The sequence below is a fragment of the Nicotiana tabacum genome, chromosome 19 (assembly GCF_000715075.1).
Source record: "Nicotiana tabacum cultivar K326 chromosome 19, ASM71507v2, whole genome shotgun sequence".
In the NCBI taxonomy this organism is placed as follows: domain Eukaryota; kingdom Viridiplantae; phylum Streptophyta; class Magnoliopsida; order Solanales; family Solanaceae; genus Nicotiana; species Nicotiana tabacum.
Window position 1 is genome coordinate 130,870,394 of NC_134098.1, and position 27,140 is coordinate 130,897,533.

Sequence of the window (27,140 nt, forward strand, 5' to 3'; positions counted from 1 at the left end):
CTCATGAGGTGCCTCATCAAAAAAATATACGAGGGGTTAACCTCTTAAAGATTATCAAAGTACTGAACCAGTGGATTATAAATCATAGCTGAGCAAAATATCACAATATATTTTTAACATATAGGGATACTGCTTCTTCATTTGTAAGTTGTGTTATATTTTTTTTAAATATGATATTATTACAGTAATTTAATTATTTTTTCACGTTTAAAATGGTGACACCTCTTACAAAAATTTATGTGTACGCCCCTGATCGGAAGGTCGAGCATTCAAAAAATGAACTTGTACGTCCAAAGACTCAGTCAACTGCGCCTGAGATCGTTGGCATCAGACGTTACGCAGAGACAATTACCACTGTCGAGAATCTCACTCTCCACTACATAATTCCTGGCGTGTTAGCCCAAAACTTGAAGCGACAACGCTTTCCCACGATTATAAATGCCATCCTAACACTTCGAGAAATGATCATCGAAAGCAAAGACAAAAGCATACGATAGACAATTACTAAGTGTTCTTCTTTACTAAATTTTGTCTTCAAAATTTATTAAAATTATCTTAAAGTTTGTAATGATGTATTATCTCATTCATTATTTACGACTATCAATTTTCTTATTCAAAATTTGGATCAAATCGATTGGTAAATGCCTTAAAATATAAATTTAATTATTTCCTCCACAATCAGATTTTTGGTCAAACAGTCCTAAACCTTAATGAATCAAATATTAGACATCCGATTACCAAGTTTAATAGGGATCTGACAAAAAGAAAAATTAAATAGGGAACAATCACGATATATTGAATAACTTTGGGGACCAAAGTGACATTCAACTGCACCTGCAGGAATCATTCGTTTTGTCCAATTTTCCAGTTTATAAAAGGCATATATGGTCCTAGGGGTGAAGTAGCTTCTCAAGAAACACTACCTCACTCTAAAATTGACACTCCCAATATTATTGCCTCTACTCTCCGATATGCTCACATTCAATAGACATAACACCGTTTAGGGTTTATTAAAGTGAAAACTCGAACAAACAGATCGATAATATTTTTCTATATATAGCGATTCTTCTGCATCATCATACCGAGCTAGTCGCTGTTTGTGTGTGCGCGGTTGTGTGAGGCAATTGTTTTTCAAGTAAGCTTCCATTCCTTCATGGATTTTCATATAGTGATTTCATGATTTTCATATGATATATATCTACTGTGTTCTTAATTGCGTCTAAGGTTCTTTAGGGTTTTATATGGGAGAATTTGTTAGGGTAGTTGTCTTGCATTACTTTATGATATTTACTTCGATTTTCTTGCTTTTAATCCGCAATGCATGTGACATTGTTTTGCCTGAGTGGTTTATAATTGCTTTCAAGAATTTACACTGTCTTTTCGAATTTTCTGATCAAAAAAAGTTTACTATGCGTGGACTGTGCAGAATCAAGAATGTATGGGACCTATAGTTGTCTATGGACAGTGAACGTTTTGGTCGCTACTTTTAGGCTCTTTTCTAGGGTTTTTGTTGTTGTTGGAATCTATAATGGTGAAGTTCTTGGTTAATAAGATCAAGCCCCCAGGGCCTAGTTCAAGTTACAAAGGTTGAGGGACTTGGGACTTAGGTCACAAGTTTTAGCCCATAGCCATGCCAACTAAGCCTGGTATTTAAGTTGAGAGGGATAGAGTTTCGGAAGCTGCGATTGGTCCTAAGGGTCCCCGGACGGATTTCTTGGTCATTGCGAAAAAAAAATTCAAATAGATTTTTGGGTTATTTTTCGTTTTTATTTTCCCTTTTAACTCTGTCAAGAATTAAATGCCCTCTGTTATTTTCTGATTAGGATTGCATGTTTTTTAAGACAAATTTGTCCTTGGCCTAGAGTTGCTTCTTTTTTGCAAGCACTCTGCAAATATTTACAGATAACAGAAATCATTATGAAAATATGTTACATTCTATTAGTTGATCAGCAATAATATTTGGTCCTAGATAAAGGATAGATGTAACGAGAAGTTTCAATAAAATAAAATAATGGTGCTTAACATATTTTCCTTATTTTAAATATTTGATATGGTAAACCCCACCCTAAAGGCTTCCCTTCAGCCAACAGTGCCTTTTTTCACTGGGCCCATTGGTGATTTGAATAACCTCCAACTCATGGGTTGGAGGTGAAGGTTTCAGCCGATAAAGTACTACTACTATGCATAAGCTGAATGCTTGTATATATGTAAATGGAAAGTACAAGTAGGATGAAGATTCAATTGTACATCATAGGGATAACTGCAGAATTTTAGGGAGCAAATATTTCATGGTTGGAAGAGAAATCTTCTTGGGGATGGATGCGCAAATATGGTCATGTTTGCTTCATATCCATAGCTATGACGTATTATGAGAAAATTCTGTCATTTTACATCTATATAAGCTATCACGAGAGAGGTTGAGGTTCGAATGCTGTCAGCCTCTCTAAAATATTTCCTTCTAGTGCTGTTCTCTTTCTGACAACTGCAATTTTTCTTATAAAATAACATCTATATATTACGTAAATGGGTAATAAGCAAACCTATTTGTGGAACCCTATAGATATCACTGACATCCTGCATTGCCAGTTTAGTTCTAGAGATAGTAAACTCTTGGAATACAGACATTCAGGTAGAGTGAACTAGCTTGCTCTCCTTGAGTGTGTGCTGGTCAATAGCTTACCATATACTTTTGCCAGCATCGAGAATCCACACCTTATTCATCTAAAACATAATAAGATTGACAATTGTTATGTTATCTTGCTCTATAGTTAAGTAGGTAGAGTGGTTTGTTCAAGCAGTTATCAGAATCCAGCTATATTATGTGTAACTTTTCCTTTTTCTGTTTCCTCACTTTCAGAGCTTTTCCTTTTCTGCGATGAAATTTATTCAAAGATGTAGAACTTTTGACTAATGCATCCTTGTTGGTAAGACACTTATTATAGTTATTATACATTGAATTGAAGGTGCTAATTTGCACATGATTGTTTTCTGATCATCATCATCATCATTATTGCTACTTTAATTTCCATCTGCAACCAATTAAACTGCAATTGTTTCCTTCTGTTGTAGAAATTAAGCAAACCCATAGACTTTGGAGGTCCCAAAAATGGCAAATTTGACTATTACAAACATACTCGAGAAGGTAAACATTTCATGCTCTGGGTACTTTCTTTTGTGATCCATTTCTTATACTCATTTGGTTGGGATATTTATTTCCTGTTGCTCCATCCACATGTGCAATTTGACTTAGCTTGACTCTATTTTGCAGATGACGGGCAAGGACAAGGACTACAGATATATGGCGACTTCTGACTTGCTAAATGAGTTAAACAAGGAGGGGTTTAAGCTTGATGTTGAGCTTGAAGGGAAGTTATCAAGCACAGTTTTGCAGCAGCTTGATGATGCAGCCGGTGATGTTTCTGGATTGGCTGTGAAATGGTTTGACCTTTTCCCGTTTGTCGTTTCGTATAGTCGTGGTGCTGTTCCTGACTTGGACCGTAGGAGCTTCTAATTGACCTTACTAAACTGATTGTAATCTTTTTCATGTTATAGATCCTATTGCATAATCATCAAAGGTCTGTCAAATATTTCATTTTCCTTGTTGATGATTGTTTTGGCATTGAGACCAATTATGTTTATAATTGCACTATGCAATTTGTTTTATGTAATCCTCTTTGATGGGTTACTTTCTGAATATCTTTACATGAAACTAGATGCCTAATGCAAAAAAGGTAAAGTAGAGGTCATTTGAGAATTTTGATTGTGACCCCTTTTTCGTTAATTTTTAATCCAATATTATACTCTCTTGTGCTATACCTAGCAATTAGATGAATTCTGATCTCGTTTCATGTGATCCTTGGAAAAGACCTAAACCCTTTTCTTTTTACTACTACAACAACAAACCCGTGTAATTTCACAAGTGGGGTCTGGGGAGGGTAGTGTGTACGGCTGTATGCAACCTTACTCCTACCCTGTGAAGATAAAGAGGCAGTTTCCGGTAGACCCTCGGCTCAGGAAAAGCATAGTCACAACAATATGAACTAACTCTAGTCCAAGCTACCTTGAGATTGCCCTCCACTTCCTGTTTGTCATGCCCAGTCCTGATTATAGTGGTACTTGACTGCTAATTTGATATAACTAGTTCTATTTTCGGGATTTCACATTTTTTGTCTGACTTTGTAAAATTTATAATCTGTGTACTGATAAAAGAGAAAAGAATCAGAGAATACCTTTCGGTTAATATGTCAATACTTAATTTCTATCACATGTGTCATCTTGGTTTACAACATTGCTTAAGCCTGAGAAGATTGTACTGCACTCTGATCGTTGCTTTCTGACTACTTTTGTTTTTCCAGTCTTGCTCCATTGGCGAAGAAGGTTAGTGAGCAGCAAATTTTAGAGATGACTAATAGGCTTTGTGATAAACTTCTTAATGGAAAAGAACAACACCGGGATATTGCAAGCATAGCTTTGAAGACTATTGTTTCTGAAGTTCCTTCATCATCTATTGCTCAATCCGTCCTCGTCTCAATTTCACCAAAGTTAATAAAAGGGATCACTGCTCCAGTGAGTTGTGCAAAGCTAACTTTACTGTGGATTCTGTACATAATATCGTAACAGGGTTGTCATATCATTTGTAAGTTGGGTTTAGAAGATCGTTTCCAAGTGAAACAACTTGATGTTTGAAGTTGGACAATTTATCCTTTTTCATGTGTTTTTCTATATGGTTTTCATGAATATAAGAGTAGTGCCGCATGGTGGTTTCACCACATTAAACTTGTCTGAGCAAAAACACAGTACGGTCTCCTGAATTTGGTAACTGCATGGATAACTGGCTATCAATAGGTAATGTAGAGATTACCTTCTCTGAAATGAGATTGGATCGTTCAAATTTGGTGCTCTACATGATCTTGTTTTACTCTGGTGCATGGCAAGATTACAACATATACATCCCTATGGTGGATTTTGGATTTCTCCTTTTTAATTTTGAGACTTTCTGGTGTTAATTTCTTGATCCTGATTCAATTCATTCTTTTATTTTGGTTTTTGGTCCCAGTTGTTTTTGGACCGTCCCAGTTCTAGTTTCCTCATCAAGCCAATCGATTGCCTTCTTAGTTAACTGCAGTAGTAAGTGGAGAGGTCTAGGCAATTGGTGTGAACTAAACTAGTGATTAGTAACTGGTAAGAGGGGATAGGGAGGAGCTTTTGCACCTTCTTCTGTAGGACAGCTTTGGGGAGTTGAAATGGAAATTTTGCTTTTGAAAGTATTTCATTTCAGGAAGAGGAAACACATAAACAAACGGCTTTGATCTGCAAGTTGTTCTCTTACCTGTGAACCTGTCGCGATGATAGACTACTCAATGTTGCTTAATGTTTGGTTCTAATGAAGATTAAGCTAGTTTAAATGGGGAACCATTAATAAACGTACGAAATCTGCAAGTGCCTTCAAATGTCCATATTGGTTGTTTACTTGGTTTCAAATCTTTTTTGTTCACTGCTCTTTTCTATGAAATCAAAATTTTCTTCCATCATTCCAAGTGAAGGACGCGTTATGCTGTTCATTAACACAAGGCAGGATTAGATGAATTGTCAATGAATTCACAATTTGTTCCCAGCAAGCAATGTTGTCATTCTTCTGTATATTCTCTTATCAGCCTTTCATTTGGTGAACTCAAACACACACTCTTTACTATGTTTATTTGCTAATAATGCACGTATTTCTAGTTACTTTTTTTAATAATTCTTTCTATGATTGTCTCCTTTCCAGGGAATGAGCACTGAGATTAAGTGTGAATGTCTTGACATACTATGTGATGTTCTTCACAAGTACGGGAATCTGATGGCTTCTGATCATGAGGCATTGTTAACTTCGTTATTGCCCCAGTTGAGTTCCAATCAAGCCAGTGTCAGGAAGAAGACAGTCTCATGTATAGGTAACTTTGTTATCAATTCTTCTTTGATTGTATATGTTTTAAATTGTGAATGGTGAGTTTATCAACTTAAAACAGGGGTTGTTTGATGGCTTAGTCATAGGTGCTTTGGGGGGTAGTAATTGCAATTTCATTTCAGTCATGGAAACATGGGTTCATAAGACTTCTTAGACTATCATGTACTGTTGGACTATTGACCAATCTTTCAACTTTCCTGCAGTAAATTCAGTTTAACCTTTTTCCTATACAGCATCTTTATCTTCGAGTTTGTCTGATGATTTGCTGGCAAAGGCGACTGTTGAAGTTGTTCGCCTTTTGAGCCATAAGGGCTCAAAATCGGAGATGATACGAACTAACATTCAGATGATTGGGGCCTTAAGGTAGCAAATCCTGAATATAAATTGATGCTTTGCATTTTGTCCTCTCAAATGTTCTACATATAATTTTGATATACTTGATTAACTTTAGACAAATGCGTGAGGACAATTTACTTTTCTCTTGACAGTAGGTATAGTGGATACTCGATCAGCAGATTTCAACATATAATTTTGATATACTTGATTAACTTTAGACAAATGCGCGAGGACAATTTACTTTTCTCTTGACAGTAGGTATGGTGGATACTCGATCAGCAGATTTCACTCAAATTTCTTCACCCTGTTGGACTCTATGCTTGTCACTGTCATAGAGAACTGAAACACAGTTGAAAGCGAAAAGAATCCCGTTATCATTTGACATTATTTTTACAACTGGAATAGCAAACATAGGAAGACAAGAGAATTGAGTGAAAGTATTTGAATATTCAGTTTTTTTGGTCCCTCCGTGTACTGGAGATGCACATAATAGAAGGATAAAGCGAAGTAGGTTCAGTATGTAAACCATGGTTATTTGGCCTGGTTTTCTTGTTGGTTAGTAGAACTGCCTACTTGTATCAAATGAAACAAAAGAGGGTCAAGTGACTTGTATCTGGGTGCTCTCTGCTGGAGATGAGTGTTTTGTGTTTACACCTTTAAATAGAGAATTCTGGACTTAAGTAAACATGAAATGGAAAAGATCAAAGGTGTCAAACCTAGCTGTCAAACTGACACATGCATGCTCACCCCTGACTGTCTCTTTTCTATTTAAGATCCTCTATTTTTTGTCTTCTGAGATGGTTTGCTTCCTTTTGGAGACCCCTTCCTCCTTTATTATCTATCTATTTTGTTGACTAAATTTAACTAAGCTGTTAAACTGTGATTCCAGCCGTGCTGTTGGCTATCGTTTTGGTCCCCACCTCGGAGAGACAGTTCCAATGCTAATTAACTACTGTACAAGTGCATCTGAAAATGATGAGGAGCTTCGTGAATATAGTCTGCAGGTGTTATATTAATCGGTTGTCTTTTCTACTTTGTCCTTGTTACTTCCCCCTTGGATGCCTGGGTTTTGAAGTATTTTCATTTCCAGGCACTTGAGAGCTTTTTGCTAAGGTGTCCCCGGGATATTTCTTACTACTGTGATGAAATTTTGCACCTCACCCTGGAATATCTTAGCTATGACCCCAACTTCACCGACAATATGGAGGAAGATATTGATGAAGAAATTCTTGATGAAGAGGAAGATGAGTATGTTCACTTATGCTCTGGATTTTGCAAAGACCCAATAGGGTTATATTTGCTAATGTAATCACTTGTAAATTTTTTATCTAGCGAGAGTGCTAATGAATACACTGACGATGAAGATGTCAGTTGGAAGGTTAGAAGAGCTGCTGCCAAATGCTTAGCAGCATTGATAGTTACTCGGCCTGAGATGCTATCAAAGCTGTATGAGCAGGTATGACTAGGAAGTGTGACCTATTTTGGCCTTCTTACTTTAAGCTACTTTATATCTGAAGTTTTGTTATAGTGTTTAAACCTCTATTTATCATTAGATTACTTGAAGTGTGTTGCTCTGATGTAGCTCTGCATTCTTATTGCAGTTGAAATATTTCTAATACTATCCATTTGTCTCGTAATCATAATAAGCTAATATACCAACTCTAACCTTGTGCAGGCTTGTCCAAAGTTGATTGACAGGTTTAAAGAAAGAGAAGAGAATGTTAAGGTAAATTTCAGATGTACTTTGAACTTCCTAAGCGAGTTGGTTTTAATTTTCTAAATACTTGCTTAACAGATGGATGTGTTTAGTACATTCATTGAGCTGTTGCGACAAACGGGCAATGTAACAAAAGGACATACTGATCTGGATGAATCTAGGTAAGATCATCTCTTTGTTACTTTGAATGACCTTGCCTTATTTTGTTTATTCTGAAATCATTCTACTTCATCTGTGAAGACAGTTACTTTGGGAAACACTTTTTTCCTTCAGAAGACTAGAATATAAATATATGCAATTTTTAATGCGATCTTGAGCACAAACAGTTTAGTGCAGAAATAAAGCGATCAGCGAAAGTTGGGGATAACAATAGTTCTAATTTACTCATTAAGCAAAACCAACAAAAAATAAACATTGTCTGCAAAAGGAGATTGAGAATTTTCAAACAAAAGCCTTCTTATTCTTTAGTTGTGCTAGGCAGTTCTCATTCTCTACTTTTGAGGAAGTATGGACTCTTCATTTCAAAATAAGCTAAGACAGTATGGACCTAATCATTTGTAATAATGAGATATTGAGATTCCCATCTGGTATAACCTTTGTTTTCCTTCCTTCTGTTGTGGTATAACAACTGGTTTTTCTCCCCCTCTCAATGGACTGATTTCACTTCTTTTTACCACACCAAACATAACGTGGATTGGGAGATTCCTAATGCTTTACTCCTTACTGGCATAGCCAGTTTGATAGTATCGGCGATGCCAATATTTTTTTTGGATAAGTCAAATAAATTATGATTTCAATGGTAACTTCCATTGTATCATGCAGTCCTAGATGGCTATTGAAGCAAGAAGTGCCCAAGATTGTTAGATCTTTAAATAAGCAGCTTCGGGAAAAATCTGTGAAGACAAAGGTATGTGTCTACTGCTTACTGCCATCTTTGCTGCAGTCTATGTGTTGGCTTTACATTTCATGAGTCTTCCTCTTTTTAGGTTGGCGCCTTTTCAGTTTTGAAAGAACTTGTGGTCGTCCTTCCTGATTGCCTTGCAGAGCACATTGGATCCCTTATTCCTGGAATTGAGAAGGCATTATGTGTAAGTTGACTTTTCGCTGTTTGTGTTTGTACTTTATAATTCGAACTTTCTAGGTTCTTGCTTCTTTTTTTCCTATTAATGTTGTGATTGTTTTGTACAGGACAAGTCTTCCACATCAAATTTAAAGATTGAAGCTCTCATATTTACAAGATTAGTGTTGGCATCACATTCACCTCTTGTTTTCCACCCACATATTAAGGTAAGACATCTAGTTGCTTATCCGCTTAATATAATTGTAGTAAATGAAATACATACCTGGACTGGTGCAAACTAATAAAAGGTTGTTTCTTAGACGCTTGAAAATTTTATGGGAGTCCTACTTCTCTCGTAACAAAGTTAGAAGAGAACTTCGTTCCTTGATTGAGAAATGGTACTAATCATGCATAAATATGATCTTATACCCGGATTGGTGTGTACTTGTAGAACTGTGTCAAAGCTTGTAAATCTCTGGTTGACCTACTTTTCACATAGAAAATGAAAAATAAAATAAAATTTTACTCCTTGATTGAGAAATGGTACTCAGCAGGCATAATAAGATCAACGCAAGGAGCTCATGATATTAAAAAAGAAAAGATAGTCAACACTCAACAGGATTGTTAAGCAGAGTCGTATGGCTTCATTCCTTGACTGATCGATAATGAGATGATCTAATAATGTTATATTTCTTTCGTTGTATTGTGCAAAATCTCTCCTTTTTTTCCCTGTGATTGTGAAAATTTTCTATAATTAATTTTCTCTGTTACAGCCTTCGGATTTAAATGTTCTTATAGGAGCTATCATCTTAGTCTGTATGTCCAAGGATTTTTCTTTGACTATACTTTCTGTTGTGTTAACTAGGCTATATCTAGTCCTGTTATATCTGCTGTTGGTGAACGGTATTACAAGGTTACTGCAGATGCATTAAGAGTTTGTGGTGAGCTTGTGCGGGTATTACGGCCAAATATCGAGGTTAGATTTCCTTACTGTGCCAATCAACAACTTTTTAGCTGTCTGAAACACTGATGATGTTGCCTTTTAGGGTTCCGCTTTTGATTTCAAACCCTATGTTCATCCAATATATAATGCCATAATGGCGCGTTTGACAAACCAAGATCAGGATCAGGTTAGTTGCTTGCTTTTGAGAAATGAGAACTTTCTTATCTAAGTTGATGTTTATGTAACTGTCCTCGACTTCCAGGAGGTTAAGGAGTGTGCAATTTCTTGCATGGGGCGCGTAGTTTCAACATTTGGTGATCACCTGCAAGCTGAATTATCTGCATGTCTTCCAGTTCTCGTGGACCGAATGGGCAATGAAATAACTAGACTGACAGCTGTCAAGGTTTGTTTGTTTAGGAAATGAGCTCTATCTAAATATGTAGGATAGAAAGGGTACCACTTTAATTTTTTATTTCCTTTAAAATAATTCAAGAATTTTAATTATTATAACTCTTCACAAACTATAGCCTATAGGAGCAAAGAAAATGAACAATTAAGCTTTTTGCTCATGAGTTGGTATGACCAGAAAAGAGAAGTACCCCGTATGTAACACATAAAAGACTTCTCCTCCCCTCTACACTCACCATTTCCTAGGCAGGAGTAGGGGTAAGGTTTGCGTGCCCCAGACCCCACTTGTGGGATTTCATTGGGTTTGTTGTTGACCTTTGATCTTCGGTTACCTCCAACATTCTTGATCTTCCCATGGCAAGCGGTTAAAATTGCATGTTGGTTTGGTTACATTGATTTGTATTGGAATTTCCTAGAGTTCATCGCGTATTTGCATTTTGCAGGCTTTTGCTGTCATAGCTGCTTCTCCTTTGCACCTGGATCTTTCATGTGTCATCGAGCAAGTGATTTCTGAGTTAACCGCGTTCTTACGCAAGGTGAAACTAGATGTTCTCAAATGTTAACTTAGAAAAAATTTCACTGCATTTTATATTATGAAGTCTCAACAATTTTGCTACTTTTGGAGAGTAGGCCAATCGGGCTCTCAGACAAGCTACTCTAGGGACCTTGAACACCCTCATCGTAGCTTATGGTGATAAAATTGGATCTGCTGCTTATGAAGTTATTGTTATGGAACTTTCTACACTAATAAGGTTTGAGTTTATGATTAGTTTGGTTGAATAGTTTTCCCATGTTAGATGTTCCTACTACATTTCAGTCCTCGATTGTATCATCAATATATTCTGACTTTCTGAGTATCATTAACATCTTCTGACTTTCTGATTCTTTTGACTTTAGTGACTCAGACTTACACATGACGGCACTTGCGCTGGAGCTTTGCTGTACATTAATGGCTGACAGAAGGTCAAGCGCAAATGTGGGTTTGACTGTGAGAAACAAAGTTCTTCCTCAAGCCTTAACACTAGTGAGAAGTTCACTACTTCAGGGGCAAGCCCTTCTGGTACTTCCTTCTTTCTGTTAGTTTCCATTTTGATCTATTCTGTTTGCTTTACAACACACTTTTTTTTTTGTTGATAAAGACATTACTCACTTTTATTAACATGGCAGGCTCTTCAAAACTTCTTCGCTGCATTGGTTTCCTCTGCCAATACAAGCTTTGATACTCTGCTGGATTCTCTCCTTTCAACTGCTAAACCATCTCCCCAGTCTGGCGGTGTTACCAAACAAGCTTTATTTTCCATTGCTCAATGTGTGGCAGTTCTTTGTCTTGTCGCTGGTGATCAGAAGTGTTCTTCTACTGTAAACATGTTGACAGACAGCCTGAAAGATGATAGTAGTACTAATTCGGTAGGCCCTTTATTTGTTGTTTGTTTGTTTTTTATTTATTTATTTGTATTTTGGTTAAGTTGTTTGTTGATGTTGACTTGTGTGACAATCTCATCTAAAGGCTTGAGCAGTTAGAGATAGTCCACTTCTATAATTACCTAATTGCGTCAACACGCTGCTTCTCACCCTATTCTTTTTCATGGGGCAAGCACGTGAATTTTTTTTTGGTAGTGGGGGGCGGTGAGACATGAATCCAACACCTTTGCCTACTTGGATACCATTTTAAGAAAATACACTTTGGATCTAACTCAATCCCAAAAGTTAGCTCATGATGTGAGGATTACTCGAGACCATACAAGGAAACAATAACCCATTCTTTTACCAAGTATAACAGTCTAATCCACTAGTGATATTATTGTCCATTTTGTGTCAAAGCTTTGCGGGCTTTAAAACGTGTTTCTAGAGTTTCAAAGATTACTTCTTTATATAATACCTAGCATCTCTCCCATGTTTTGCCAATGTGAGGTTTTCTTAGGGTGTTACATACACCCCCAATGTTATCAAAGACGAAAAGCGCAAAAAAGCTCTAAGGTCTGATGGAGCTTTAAGCGCAAAGCGCAAATAAAGTATGAGCTTTAACGAAGAAAGGCGCAAATGGAGAAAAACTACAAATATGTATGTATAGTCCAAGACTAATAACTATAAGCATGAATACCAAATATATGGAGAAAGAAATTGAAGAAAATTTACGATAAAGTGTATATCAATTGTTTAATATCGCCTCTTCGAGATTACGCTCATTGGCAGGAAAAAGTATGCCTCAGAGCCTTCGGCCTTGATGAAAACAATGAAGCGCCCTCTAAGTGAGATGAAGTGCTCAAGATGTTTTGAGCCTCACTTCAGGGCTTAAGCAAGCCTTTAACAACACTAACACCCCCTATAGGGACTTAGTGTTCTTGCTGAGGTTTGCCCCACCATTGCTTGCTTAAGATTGCACTGGATTGACTCTGAAACGATGCAAAAATACTGGGTCTTGGCCCTAACTTAACCCAAAAGCTAGCTTATGAAGTGAGGTTGTCCAAGGCACCCCCATAAAAAACCAATAATATATATATATATATATATATATATATATATATATATATATATATATATATCCTCAACACAGCACATTCTAACAACCCCACACACCTAGGACTGAAGACAGAACAGTGGATATCAACAAGGGTGCCCAACATTAAGAAACACAATAACAGGGTTAGATCAGGCTCTGATGCTATGTTAAGAATGAACCTTGGTAAGCACTCAATGCCAGATAAAGTTTCTGAGCTTGAACTTCCTTTTGAGATAAACTGCGAGATAAGAAAATGAATCTGCCACCGAGCAGTGTAAATTTACGTGACACTGTTTCTTCTGCTTTCTTCAATTGGTTTTAATAACTGTAAGAGAACCCTGCTTTTCTGATTTCATTTATCCTTTGCAGGCCAAGCAACATCTTGCCTTGCTATGCTTAGGGGAAATTGGAAGAAGGAAGGACTTAAGTTCACATGCCCATATCGAAAATATTGTCATTGAGTCCTTCCAATCACCTTTTGAAGAGATAAAGTCAGCTGCCTCTTATGCTCTTGGAAACATTGCTGTGGGTAATCTACCGAAGTATTTACCCTTTATCTTAGACAAAATTGATAATCAGCAGAAGAAGCAGTACCTACTGCTCCATTCTTTGAAAGAGGTATCTGCATTTTGGATGATCTTTTATTTCAGGAATTCTTTTCCCTCTTAGGTAATTGCTTGATTTCTCGTCTTATATTGTAATATGTCCTTGGATAACAGGTCATAGTGAGACAGTCTGTAGATAATGCTGAATTCCAGGACTCAAGTGTGGATAAAATACTTAATTTGCTCTTTAATCATTGTGAAAGTGACGAAGAGGGTGTTCGGAATGTCGTAGCTGAGTGCCTGGGAAAAATTGCACTTATTGAACCTGGCAAACTCGTTCCAGCACTGAAGGTATGATTAATGATATTCTTAGCTGTAGATCATTTTTCTTTGGCCTTATTGTTCTGTCTGCAAAGTTTTTAACTTTATTTTTGGTGTAGGAGCGGATTAGTAACCCAGCTGCATTCACCAGAGCGACTGTCGTAATTGCTGTGAAATATTCCATAGTTGAGCGGCCAGAGAAGATAGATGAAATCTTGTCTCATGAAATTTCATCTTTCTTGATGCTTATTAAGGATAAAGACCGGGTATTCCTAACTTGATATTCAAGGATTTTTGCATTCCAGAAACAATTTTCTGTTGCCTCCCCCCACCCCCACCCCCCTTTTCAGTGGTTGTCTGTTAACTTTACGCTTATTGTGATTCATACTTCTCCTGTTCTCAGTCATATCTGCTGTAGTCTTTCATTATGTTCCACTAATTTAACTCTTCATCCCATGCTTTGTTGATTATGCAGCACGTTAGGCGTGCAGCTGTCCTGGCCTTGAGTACCGCAGCTCATAACAAGCCTAACCTGATAAAGGGCCTTCTACCTGAACTCCTGCCACTTCTATATGATCAGACAATAATTAAGGTGTCAAATATCTCTTTATAAATTAATTATTTTTTTTGCATTTTAGTTGATATTGTATTTAAAGGCACTTGAAACCACAACACCTTAATTTTGGCTACATGTGTTCGTACCTGAGTTTGGCACCATGTACAAACTTACATGCATAGTTTAACTCCGTCTCTTGGTTCTTTGAAATATGTATGTGATGCTTTGCTTGAGCAGTGGGCCCAAGGATAACACTCCATCCTGCTGAATATTCTTTTAGGAGGATAATTGGATGTAACTTATAAAGCAAGAATCTATAGTGCACTGATGAAGCACATCGTCATTTCTTTGTACTTTTACTTCTGTATTTTTACGTATTTGAAGCTAATCATCTGAGTCAGAGATTGAAATTTAGTCTTGGTTAGTGGATGGAATTTAGCGATAGGTTCGTTTCTTCTCCCCACAAGCAAAATGCCATCATATTTCACAATCTCCAGGTAATTGACCAAGACAACCGTTGGATGCTATCAGCATGCTACTAACATAACAGACTATCTAATGTACGTTGGTGTAAATTATTATGTTGAATACATATCCAATGTATGTTGGTGTAAATTAATTATATGAAAACTGTGCCCTCTCTACTTTCTCCAACCAAAAAAGAAAGTGTAGCCAGAGTGTTGTCAATAGGCCTATGGCCAATCTTTATGCACATTCTTGTGAACATGATTAACTTATGGCCTCCTGTTCATAAGGACTAGGATATGTTTGTACCCACTACCCATTTAAAGTCATATATAGTACGGTATTCACCTTATTAGAGGTTTGCTGCTTATGTTTAGCAGCCTCAATTGGCATCCCCTGTTGGTTTTTATACTGTTAAATTCAGAACTCTCCCTTCATCCGTGGACACTTATCTCACAGTTATCAGGAAAATAAGAACCAAGTGAACCTGTACTGATTCTATTGAAGGAAACTTCTAACTCGTATTATTTAGGACGGTATATGTGTATTTGCTGGCATGTAAAGTTGAATTAATTTTATGTGTCATTTTTGAAAGATAATTTAGGACACATCAGTTGTTCAAAATCGTGTGCTCTAATAGTTTTACTAATATCAGTTGATTGGTGTTGTTCTCCATCATGATTATGCTTCTTCCTTGTTGCAGAAAGAATTGATAAGGACGGTTGATCTAGGCCCCTTCAAGCATACAGTTGATGATGGACTTGAACTGAGAAAGGCAGCTTTTGAATGTGTAGACACTTTGTTGGACACATGTCTTGATCAAGTGAATCCCTCATCTTTCATTGTTCCATATCTTCAATCTGGTCTGGATGGTAAGCTGACAGCTTGTGATAGACCTGATTCTTTTTCTGTTATCTTTGTTTTTGTTTTGAAATGTGTTATTCTGGTTCTTGAATGTATATTTATATTGATGTCTGCTAGTTTTCCCTCTGTTTTCTTGGGGGTGGGGGTGGGGAGTGGGGTCATTTAGACAAGTCACTGCTCACATATAAGAATTTTGCTGCTGAACTGAGTCTTTTGCCTCCTCTTCCAGATCATTATGATGTTAAAATGCCATGCCACCTTATCCTTTCTAAACTTGCTGATAAGTGCCCTTCAGCGGTATTAGCAGGTACAACATATTTGCTGCTTTTTTCTAATGAACTAGTTTGCACTGTACTTCTTCAGAAGTTATCCTTACAATATTATTGCTTTGCAGTTCTGGATTCTTTGGTGGATCCTCTGCAGAAAACAATAAATTTCAGACCAAAACAGGATGCTGTCAAGCAAGAAGTTGATCGCAACGAAGACATGATTCGAAGTGCCCTTCGAGCAATTGCATCTTTAAATCGTATCAGGTGAGCATCTTCAGTGTCCTTTAAAATTATAACTACTTTGGTGAGCAGGTTACTGGAATTGAGAACCTACCGCCAAGAAATAAACATGTGAATTAAATTATGAATATAGGTGGATATTACCTTCTTATCCTTTTCATCAATGCTCTTGTTCACTCTGCTGAATGGATTATTGTAGCGTCAATTTTGGAATTTCATGACCAAAATGAAGTAATGTGTCATCGATATTGTACAAGTAGTAGCAAAAAAATTCAGATAGTGGAACTTTTACTCTCCTACTGCTGCGGTGATGCAAGTTCCATTCTGGCTTGATATGCGTATGCATGATAGACAAATATTCTTAATGCTATTTGATACTTCTCTCTTCCCATTTTCTCAATCTTGCTTTGCTTGACCTATGATGTATTCGCCTTTTCTCCCCATCCTTTGCAGTGGAGGAGACTACAGCCACAAGTTCAAGAATCTAATGGGTGAAATTGGGAAGTCACAGACACTCTGGGAGAAGTATTGTTCTATCAGGAATGAGTGACTTTCCCAGCCTTTTTTATCTTTTGGGCTGCAAGTGCAAGAGAGAACTTCCAAACAAGGTTCCTTAGATTTCAGTTGTACAAGTGGGACAAGTATAGTTTTACAGCAAGGAAAGTGAAATGGGGCATTTCTGATAGAAAATGGGCTCGCGGAGAAAGCATATAGGGATGCTAATTGAATCAATGCTACCATGGAATATTTAAAGCACTTTACCTTGTATAGGTTTGGTCTTAGCATTTTGGTTTGTCATATATGCAATGCACATTGTAATTTGGCTCCTTATTTTTGTCTAATTGGTTTTGGGTTCATGGATGTTCATTTGAGTTTTCTTGTGCGGAAGTCTATGAACCTATTCTAGAGTACTTCATGAGATATTTTCCCCTTTTTTGGTATTTACTTAAAGCACCTATTTGTTCAGGTTAAATACTGATAATTTTCTTTTTGGATTCTGTTGTTCTAATACTGTTGAATTTTTACTTAGGGAGTTGATAAAGCACCTGCTACTGTGTATTGTTATGTTTTCCCGCACAAGTGTTTTCAAGAAATATGAGGGGTTTAGTATATAGGAGTGTATTTGCAGTTAGAGTCATATTACAATGGTTTTTAATCTTAAATTAATTGTAATTTGAATTTGGTATCTTTGAGTGATCACTTGGAAGCATTGTCACAATTCTAATAACGAAATGGCGCAAGGAGTTTAGACAAGGATTCGATTCCCAAATTATTATATGTACCGAATTCGTTTTACTTTATATTTCTTAGTTGTAAATAGTTCAGACAATCAAGATTAACGTAAAATTGGTAATATCATCACCATCATACTATGCATACTGTCTTGCTCAATAAAATTTCGATCTTTACTAAATTTCTAGAAAGTAGAGTTGGGAAACTGACTATCCACACCTCATTTGACGATATGAGCATAACCCTTTGTTTCTTTTCTATAGCCAAATGTAGACTTTTGAATAAAATATGATAACAATACTTAACATATACTAAGGGAGTCAAAAGATAGAAATTACAGTCTTCATATTTAGTTGGATTAATGTCAGGATGTTTGTTATACAGAGATTTAAAACAAAAGAGGACGTTGGATTTTTTAAAATGACAAGGAGTACAAAAAGAAAGGGGTCGAAATGCTACCGTTTGAAATTTAAAAGGGTGCAGTGCAACTTTTTAATAAATATAGATACACATATGGGGAACCGCAGGCAAAGCGGCGGAACTGAAAATACCCGAAAGTAGGAATCAAATAGACCCGATTCTGATAAATCTTGTACCCTAGGTTCGAGGGTTTCTTCGACTAACTCTCTCCGGTGTACACCGGGAAATCGAATTTGTTACCGGGAAGTCCTAAAATTGGAAGTAGTTTGATAGAGAAAAAAAGAGAGAAGATGCAAAGCGGTGGAGATGAAGTTAGCATTGAAGAATTGGCTTCGAATCTTTCTACTTATAAAGAACAACTTCTGCAGGTATAAACCCTAATCTTATTCCCTCTGCGCTTTCTAAATTGTAATTTTAGTTTTTTGAATAATCTTTTTCCTTAATTTCATTTAAATATGCCATGTTCAGCTCAAAAGCACTTTACTGTATTGATTATCTTCAAGCTATTGTTTATATAAGCAAAATTCAGAGCTTGTGTGCGCATACACAATTGTATTGGTGTCGAGTTTTAATTTACAGGGAACATTCTGTCATGTCCTTGATAAGAAGATTAGTTTTAGTACGGGTACTAGAACAAAAAGGATTTTGGACGGGGTTGTCTTTTTCTTTTGCTTTTAAAAGATAAAATCCCTAGGTACTACTACTTTTCTGTTGTGTTATAAACTCAACTTTTTGAAGAACGGAATAGCACGACCAGGCTAGTTTTCTTTGCGTGAGTTGAAGGAGCTGCAAAAAATGATAAAGGTAATATACATATGGTTGCCAGCTTGGTGATCCAACCCATATAGATACCACAACTCATGCCCGTGGAACAATTCTTAAAGTCGCATCAAAATGATCTTTGTTTAAGGACAAATTCTCAACCAAAAAAAGGACCTTTGTTTAAGGACAATTTTATGTGATAGGAGGCATAAGAGGTAATTGTCCCAGTTGATGACTGGGCTGTGTCTGATTTTTGGTTGTATGATAGATATTAAGTCGACTTGGAAACATTAGAACATTACGAGATTTCACCGTATTTTAGAAGATTTGACTAGTGCTGTCTGAGGGTGGGACGAGAAGCGAAGTGAATGGTCCCTGTAGGTTTGGCTACAAAGGTTAATGAACTGGTAGCAGTGAAAACTATCAAATGTTATTGCGTTAGAAAGGCCAGGAAACTGGTTTTGCAACCACCAGGACTATACTGTGCAAAGAAGATGCTGATATGTCAATCCTAGTTGCACTTTCTTTCACTTTAAGTAAATCTCATATCTAAACTGTTGCAGCTCCTGCCCTTCAAATTTATAAATTTTCCTTTGCTTATATACCAGGTGCGACAACTGTTACGTGATGAACCACGCAACTCCGAATATGTGGACATGGAGAAAGAGCTTGTTGAGGTGACATTTTACCCTTTTTTTTAGTTCTCTACTTTTCCCCCTTCGTTTCTTTTTGTTAAGTGTTTTCTTAATGAAATCTCCCGTTAGCTTGTTACCACTATCGTTTTTCGTGAGATATTTATTAGTCTCTATGTCCACTAGCACAAAGGGGTAAGTCGTCTTCATAGTTAATTATTAGTTTTTCTATTCTGAATTAATTACTAGTATCTATTTCTTCTCTCTATTTCTTACACGAACATTATATTGCCGATAAACAAGCAGTGTGAAGGAACTATCCGTGACTGAAGAAACATAAGTTAATCATTTGGTTTTGAAGGTGAGGATTTTATTTTGATAGAGTAAATTACCTCAATGGTAGTGAGGGGTGTGGCGATTGTAAAATTTTGGAGCTAGCAACTTTCTCAAGGTGTCCATCACTTTCATGTCTTGATTCAATTGCAGGTCTGCGATATTTGATGGTGGCCAGCATACCTCTATCCCATGATTTCAGATGTCACTCTGTGAATCTAAGTTTGGAATTAAAAAATTAATTTGTTTCTTGGCTTGTGCTAAGCAAATAGTTCTAAACCAGGATAACTTTCTGAAATGCAGGTGATTGCCTTAACGGAAGAGCTCCTTGCAACTGCAAAACAAAGTGAAGATGGGATGGGTACCGGGACCAGTGCTGATGCATCTCATGGTTTTCACCATTCTGGGAATTCTAATGTGGTATATCCTAAAGATTATATTGTTAGAGTTATCGTCCTTTGGTGGATATTGCTCTCCCTATAATTCTTGAAAAGTGTTAGATTTTAATTGGAAAGGATGAAAATTAGCTTTGTGCAGTTAATGATGGTGTATCTAAATTGTTTTCTGGCTGATTTCTACCAAAGACAAAGTTCCCTTCCCCAATGTAAAATAGTAAAATTTGTTGGAATTCCCAACCACTATTTTGGTAAGGAAACCTTTGTGGATGTAATTTTGCAAGGCCTTTTTTTTGGGGGGGGGGGGTGTAAGTTTCTGATGGCAGGGGATCATAGTTCCTTCAGCTTTTTAAGGAATTGGAAGTTGCAAACAATAAGATGTTATCTTAAGGGAAGAAGACTGACATTATTGCTTCAATCATAGTATACTAGATTTATCCTTTTCTTCAACAACAGCAACCATGCTTCAACCCAAGCTATTTGGGGTCAGCTGTATGAATCCTCAATATCATAAATACTCTGTTGGGTCAACGTGGAATATTGGTTTTCTTTCCTTTTGATGGATTATAGATTTATCTACACAGTAAGCACGAGTAATTGCATCTTCATTCTTTTGTACGTGCGTATTACTGATTTTATCCTTTTTTGGTTAATGGCCGTAAATGTTTTGTTGAAAGGCTTCTCTCATTTCACTTTTCATCAATTTATGCACTATACCCCCACAGAGGTGTTCCAAAAAGGAAGAAAGAGAGACAGGGCTGGAACAAAGTCCTTTTTCTTATGTTTGGTTCCTAACATCCTCTTTCCGCAGGAATCAGGGTCAACATTGGACCATGCCGATAAGTTTCTTGTAGGCACTAAAGTACAAGCTGTTTGGAGTGAAGATGGGGAGTGGTGAGTAGAGACTTCTGTGGTGATTGCTCTTTTTTCTTTTCTGTTTTTCAATTTTTGAAGTTTTTATATTCTCTTCAATTATTCTTTACCTTTTCTTTCTCTTTCTTGTTGTTGATTTAGTTGATTTTTCAGGTATGATGCCACCATTCATGCACATACTCCAAATGGCTATTATGTTTGCTATGAGGACTGGGGTAACAAGGAAGAGGTATTGCCTTCTTTTTATGCTTTAATGGAAGTGTTTTGATTGGCTTTAAAGCTCTGCTTCAGTTTTTCTTTTATTTTTTCTTCTCTTTTAAATTCTTTTCCTTTGTCGTTTTTTGTCTAAATGATCTGTGATTTTGTTTGTCCTTCTAGCTAGGCTAGACCATATCTCTTTTCCAGCTTTTCTGTTGTCTTTAGTCTAAACCAAAGTGCCAACAAAGGAAAAAGGAATTAAATTTTATTAGTTTTAGTTCAATAACTTTAATTAATAAAATATATACTTATACATGACGTAATATATATATTTATTGGCTGTATCCTAACACCTTTATCTGCACTCGGATCCATAAACCCGGATCCTAAGTATTAAGTGATGAAGAATTCGACCTCTAGATCCGCACCCGTATACGGTACCCGCACCCAAGTCCGACCAACATAAATATGTTGACGGAAGTATGTAAACTTCACAAGAATCAGTCTGGTGATATGCTTATTCTACTTATTTAGTTGTTAATCGATAAAGAAACTGTGTTTGCAAGGGGGTTGTCCTGTTTGCCATTTGCTTGCCATTTGCTGAATTATCATACTTGGGAGGGATTTTTTCTAAATGTGATTATTTGTATTGAATTGGGGCAAGTTCAATGATATAGTTGTAGGCAAATTACCCCCTACACTTACTATATGAATTTAGAAATTCCCTGATCTGCCACATGGCATAGCAAGTGGTATTAAGTGCACTATGGCGTTTGAGAGAGCTCTCAAACAGCAAAAACAGGCCCCCAAATAAATATCCCCAACTGCTATAATCCCTTTTCTTCCTATTTTTAACGTCCTCCATTGGAGCCAAACTCAAGTTCATGCCTTTCCCTATAGTTCTTGATTTTCTTCTTTAATAATTAAATTACTTAGTCCTATTTTCAGATTTCTGTCCTATTTTTCTTCATCATACATCACATTAAAGATGAACATACTTTGTAGATGTGGGTATCCAACATGTTTAATTTTTTTTTGGTCAAATGCTAATCCCGACCGGAGATTTCTTGGATGGAGAAACTATAAAGTATGAATATAGTGAGATTAGTGCTATTTAGAAGGTTTAATTTTAGTATATTTTTGTTGGGTTTGTTATATATATTTTCTTCTTGTTTCTAATTTTCGTCCATTGTCACAGGTTAAAGGTCGATTAGCTTATAAATGTTTCGAGTGGTATGATCCATAATCTCCGGAACAAGCAAGCAACCACACTTGGAATCCTTTTCACTAGATTGGAAGCCACCCACACTGATTCAACTCCAAATCTAACTAAATAAAACTGGAAAATCACCTAAAACCGTTTATCATAAATTTCTACAATAGTACCCTAAGATTTCTAAGTAAATCGAAAGGAAATCTTAGGGAAAATGGGGGAAACATTAAGAGGATTTGAGAGAAAGTTCGAGAGAGAGAGAGTGGGGAGAGGAGTACTGACTTTTTTCTTTGGAGAAATATGATAAACTATTCCTAATGTTTTAATTTAATTCATTTTCTTTCTTTTGATTTATGTATATAAAATAAAATAATATTTTCTTTGTCCTACATGGAGTAAAATTTCCAACTTGGACAGCGCTTGTATGCACTGAATTAAGCTATACGAGCTCAGGGGGTTTCTAAACTCATATAATCAAGTGTAGGGAGGTAATTAGGACTGGGCATAGTTCAGGGAGGACACTCATAATCTGAGCCAAGTTTAAGGGTGGTTTAAGGTATTTTGCCTATTCATTTTTAACAATTTTTAAAAGCAGTTAAATAAGGAATGATAATGTTGTTTTTGTTGTTGTTGTTGTTGTTGTTGTTATTATTATTATTATTATTATTATTATTAGTAGTTTGTTATAAAAAGGCAGTTATTTGGTGATCAACCAAGGGTTAAAATCTCTCGTTGTCTTGAAAATTGAGCATAGGTATTGGGGACTGTTAATTTAACTATGTAATCACAAAGTAAGGATTGAGCTGTGTCAATTTTGCTTCTTTAGGTGTGTGCAGTTGTTGTGGTTGCCGACTTCCAGGTTCTACTGCCATCGTGACTGCTGCTTTTCATAAAGTCTGTTTTCGGGTTATGAATTTGGTTTAGTTCTCGTATTGAAACTAAGAAAGGATTGCTTCCCTTTTTGGTAATTCTTAATAGTTCTGTTCTAGCCTTCTAGGCCGCTCTGGATTATAGCATATTTTAAATTGCTGCTCTTGTTTTTCCTCTGATATACTAATGCAAAAGGACAATGTGTCAAGTATTAGTGTAGTAGTAGCGTGTTATAAGATTTGAAGAATAATCGTTTCAGTGTATTGCATACATGTATATATAGACGTTGAAATGAAAGTACAGTGAGATGTGTGTTAATGCCAATATCATACTGTCACACACACATAAATACACAGACACGGTTTTTGTGTGTGTGTGTGTGTGTGCATCTAAAGATGTTTGTGTACTTCCTGTTTTCTTTTTCTGTTACTTTTTGGTTCTACTTTTATTTTTATTCATTAAGTGTTGGAGTTATTTTAGATTAGTGTAACATCCACTTGTAATTTCAGGTGGATCATGCTAATATAAGACCACTTCAAGAGGGACCTGTCAACCCTTTGGTTGAAGCAGAAAAGATAGCTGAGGCCACAAAACAAGCTCTCAAACGAAAGATAGCTCAAGCTGCAGCTAGTGATGTCCAATCACGGAGTTTGCCAGCAAAGCTTCTCATTGATCCTAATGATCCAGAAGATGTGGTATGTTGAATGTTAATTTTAGGGTTGTCTGTTGTCTTTTGCCTAATAATTTACTTCAGAAATATGATTGGGGGTGAAGGTCTGAATCTTGGGTTGATAGATAGGACAGGCTGTTTGTTGGGATCTATTTTGCTTAAAGTAGGCCTAATTTTCTTGAGGTTAGCTCTGCACCATCTGCGGGCTGGGCTAGGTACTATAGTCTCAAAGCAGTTTCAAGTAGTCCAACATAATGAAAGTAAAAGTTAAAAGGCTTCATTAAAGCAGGGACTAATTGTCTTTTGTGCGTGGTGACTAATCCACCTTTACTTGCTTTCACCTCTTGCCTTCTGTTGTTTCTTTATTTGCAAAAAAATGTCTTTTTTATTTTATTTTCATCCCTGCTAATGACCTCATCTTTATTCTTCATAGAAAGCTGCCAAACGTAAAAAGATTCATGCTTTCAAGTCTAAGATGCGGATTGAGCAACTTGAGGTTGCTCAAAACAAGAGGCAAAACGCTTGGCAGCAATTTCAATCAACTAAAGGTCAGACTAAGAAGGTATGCTGGTCACTTATTCTCAGGTTGATAACCTCATGTATGAATCACAATTTAAAGAGATTGTGCCTACTGTATAATATGATGATTGCTCTTTCTATTGTATTTCTCACTTCTATCTTATCAAAAAAATTATATTTCTCACTAGAATCACATGCTTATGTTCATAAGCGACTGTATAATTTTACTTGTGTTTGTAAAAATCTGCATTTATTTGCAAAGTACTTCACATTGCTATTGGATATCTTATCCTGTAGTAGTCTTCGTTATTCATAGTCATGTTTGGTCTTAAAGTAGTAGCCAGATCTGCGTGGCACAACCACTTATATCATTTTATTATTTCTAAAGCCTTTTAAGCTGCTGATATCTTATGCATTGCTAATATTATTAATTGTATTTCAGGTGGGATTTTTCTCTGGTCGAAAGCGTGAGAGTATCTTCAAGTCTCCAGAAGATCCTCATGGTAAGGTTGGTGTAACCGGAAGTGGCAAAGGTTTGACAGATTTTCAGAGAAGGGAAAAACATTTGCATCTAAAAGGCGCAAATGCTGAGGCTTCTGATGAATAGATGCTGGTCCTCCCCATAGTTTTGCAAGACCATTGTCCATCTGCTGCCTAAGTTTAGAAGGTGTCCTACCTATATGTAAACAGATGTTCCTCCCCAATTTCGTTAACGTAATGCTGCATAGTAGGACTATAGTGTTTATTCTCTTTATATAAATCCTACGTTGGAAGAGCATGATTTTATGGATAAAAAATCAACCTCTGACGAATCTTAACTCTGATACCCCTTTGGATATATTCTTATCTACCTGGGCCTTGATTCTTCTTGAGCTATTTTGGACAGTCAGATGGCAGCTTGTAAGCTTTTATCTACTTCATCCATTAAGGAACTGTGGTCAATAGAACACACTTACATGGGAATGGTAGAGTAGAAAATGACTTCATAAAACGTACTTCCATCTACATCTAGGCTAGGTTTATCCATTCCATCAAAGAAAAGAGAACGATAGTAGTAATTGAAAGAATTAAGTCATATCAATAACCATAAATGATCCCTTATAGTAATATTGACTGCAAAACAATTAATCTATTTTATATATAATGATGGTATACATAATTTTTGCATTATCTGTATAATTTAATTAGTTGTAGATGATATCCGGCCTTATTTTTATAGGGTTATTAAGCCCATTTTTTATGAACCATCAACTGTAGTTATCTTTTTTATCACCAGGTTGTGTAAAAAAAGGTAAGACACTGTTACACTTCCGAACTTAAACTCATTCACATAATTGTCATGGCGGCGTCTTCAACAATAAGAGCTCGTTTTCCTCCTTGATTTCCAGTAAATTGTGCAGGTCAGCCTTGTATTTGCCGTTGAATATAAGTTGTTTCAGCAACTGATTCTACTCGACAAGTTCCTTTATTTCACAAGCTGTAAAATGCCCTTAATTTGATGGTGACACTTAATGCAATAAATCATATTATACTAAAAGTAGAAAGCTCCTAACGTCAAAGTTGTATTACCAAAATAGCCATAAAAATTAAATGCCAATTTTATCCTCAATAAAATATACTACTTTATAAAATTTCTGTACGAAAATGTAAATATAAAAGCTAGCCTAATAAATTCATTAAGCTACTAAACTTCTTTGCATGTGCAACGCATATGAGCACTGAAAATACAAAGACTAATAAAGTTACGTGGGTAAACATTGATTATTGCAATCTTTAAGGAATATAATTGCTAATTTAATATGATTATCGATGGTGAGTCATATAAAAAGTCTATCTTAAACTTTATACTCCCTCCGTTCACTTTTACTTGTTATGTATATTAAAAATTAGATTTTTATTTTTACTTGTCACTTTACGCGAGAAGACAAATTTTTTTCTCTGTTACACTCACAGTATTTATTACTCATTTCAAATTATTTTCTTAAATCCAATAAAATATGCATCAATTAATATGAGTATCATGGTAAATTATGTACTTCATTTATTATTTCTTAAGGAGCGTGAAAAGTTAAAACGTACCAAGTACAAGTGAACGGAGAGAGTATAATGAGGAAATAGAAGCTTAACAGACTCAAAATCTCTTCTCCTCCTCCATTCTTGAAACTACCTTCAGTGACGACCGTCTCCTCTTACAGGTTATCTGAATGCATGTTTTAGGATTGGTCTACAAGATACATATAGAGTGAAGAAAAGCCAATAATGTATGATTTCTGAATCTCCTTATAATTAAGTATTTTTAGCTCCTCACCGCATACAGGACCTCTCTTGCAAACTATAGCAGATTAACCCTCTGAAAACTGTACCTATTATAGATTTAAAAGTAATTTTTTAATTGATCAAATAAATTTAATTTTCAATAAATGATAAAAACAAGCAACAAAAAATAAAAATATTTTAGTTTACTATTTTTATGTTCAGATGTTAATTTTAGCTAAATCACTTATCTAAACCTTAGATTTCTTCATCTTATCTTTATTCATTTGTCTTTTTCCCCTCCTTTCTCAAAAAAAGTTTTAACATGTTTATGTATATGCAAAACGCATTCTTTAAGAGATCAATGAAAAATAAGATGAAATAAGTAAGTCAAAAGTATTAAGTCATCTCATAAATTCTAAAATAACAAAAATTCAAAAGAGAAATATATTGTGTATATATATATACTTCATATAATAATAGACAAGGGTACAACATGCAAGGCACGTTCCAGGACTAACTGTTGTACAAAAAGTAATATAAATTGTATTATTAAAAACTTTGGCCTATTCGATTGGTGAATACACGTAGATTCCAC

The 27,140-nt window shown here is 36.0% G+C and overlaps 2 protein-coding genes across 5 annotated transcripts; both read left to right on the forward strand.

Annotated features, from left to right (window-relative positions):
- Window positions 1-884: 884 nt before the first annotated feature.
- Window positions 885-17,144, forward strand: LOC107804026 (cullin-associated NEDD8-dissociated protein 1). Of its 4 annotated transcripts, none has more exons than XM_016627835.2 (30): window positions 895-1,135; window positions 2,858-2,924; window positions 3,070-3,142; window positions 3,269-3,438; window positions 4,356-4,566; window positions 5,768-5,933; window positions 6,181-6,310; window positions 7,173-7,287; window positions 7,374-7,531; window positions 7,616-7,739; window positions 7,959-8,009; window positions 8,079-8,161; window positions 8,823-8,907; window positions 8,987-9,088; window positions 9,189-9,287; window positions 9,926-10,036; window positions 10,107-10,190; window positions 10,266-10,406; window positions 10,855-10,947; window positions 11,042-11,163; window positions 11,309-11,471; window positions 11,579-11,818; window positions 13,281-13,529; window positions 13,631-13,807; window positions 13,897-14,043; window positions 14,253-14,369; window positions 15,502-15,670; window positions 15,892-15,969; window positions 16,057-16,195; window positions 16,625-17,144. In XM_016627835.2, the coding sequence occupies exons 3-30, from the start codon at window positions 3,107-3,109 to the stop codon at window positions 16,719-16,721; spliced, it is 3,657 nt and encodes a 1,218-aa protein (XP_016483321.1). In that variant the 5' UTR covers window positions 895-1,135; window positions 2,858-2,924; window positions 3,070-3,106; the 3' UTR covers window positions 16,722-17,144. The 4 variants fall into 4 exon arrangements, with proteins under 4 accessions (XP_016483320.1, XP_016483321.1, XP_075094736.1 ...); XM_075238635.1 differs by having other exon boundaries at window positions 904-1,135; window positions 4,356-4,377; XM_016627834.2 differs by lacking the exon at window positions 2,858-2,924 and having other exon boundaries at window positions 885-1,135.
- A 729-nt stretch (window positions 17,145-17,873) lies between these two features.
- On the forward strand, window positions 17,874-25,177 carry LOC107804027 (uncharacterized). The gene is made up of 8 exons (XM_075238636.1): window positions 17,874-18,192; window positions 19,195-19,263; window positions 19,855-19,971; window positions 20,758-20,840; window positions 20,973-21,048; window positions 23,610-23,795; window positions 24,204-24,332; window positions 24,732-25,177. The coding sequence occupies exons 1-8, from the start codon at window positions 18,115-18,117 to the stop codon at window positions 24,894-24,896; spliced, it is 903 nt and encodes a 300-aa protein (XP_075094737.1). The 5' UTR covers window positions 17,874-18,114; the 3' UTR covers window positions 24,897-25,177.
- Window positions 25,178-27,140: the final 1,963 nt, after the last annotated feature.

Bases quoted from the DNA above. Each gene is read 5' to 3' on its own strand.
- LOC107804026 (XM_016627834.2), top strand. From the start codon at position 3,107: ATGGCAAATTTGACTATTACAAACATACTCGAGAAG. The intron at 9,288-9,925 runs GTAAGACATCTA...TGTGTTAACTAG, and splicing joins TTTTCCACCCACATATTAAG to GCTATATCTAGTCCTGTTAT. The intron at 15,671-15,891 runs GTAAGCTGACAG...CTCCTCTTCCAG, and splicing joins TCTTCAATCTGGTCTGGATG to ATCATTATGATGTTAAAATG.
- LOC107804027 (XM_075238636.1), top strand. From the start codon at position 18,115: ATGCAAAGCGGTGGAGATGAAGTTAGCATTGAAGAATTGGCTTCGAAT. The intron at 20,841-20,972 runs GTGAGTAGAGAC...TTGATTTTTCAG, and splicing joins TGGAGTGAAGATGGGGAGTG to GTATGATGCCACCATTCATG. The intron at 23,796-24,203 runs GTATGTTGAATG...TATTCTTCATAG, and splicing joins CTAATGATCCAGAAGATGTG to AAAGCTGCCAAACGTAAAAA.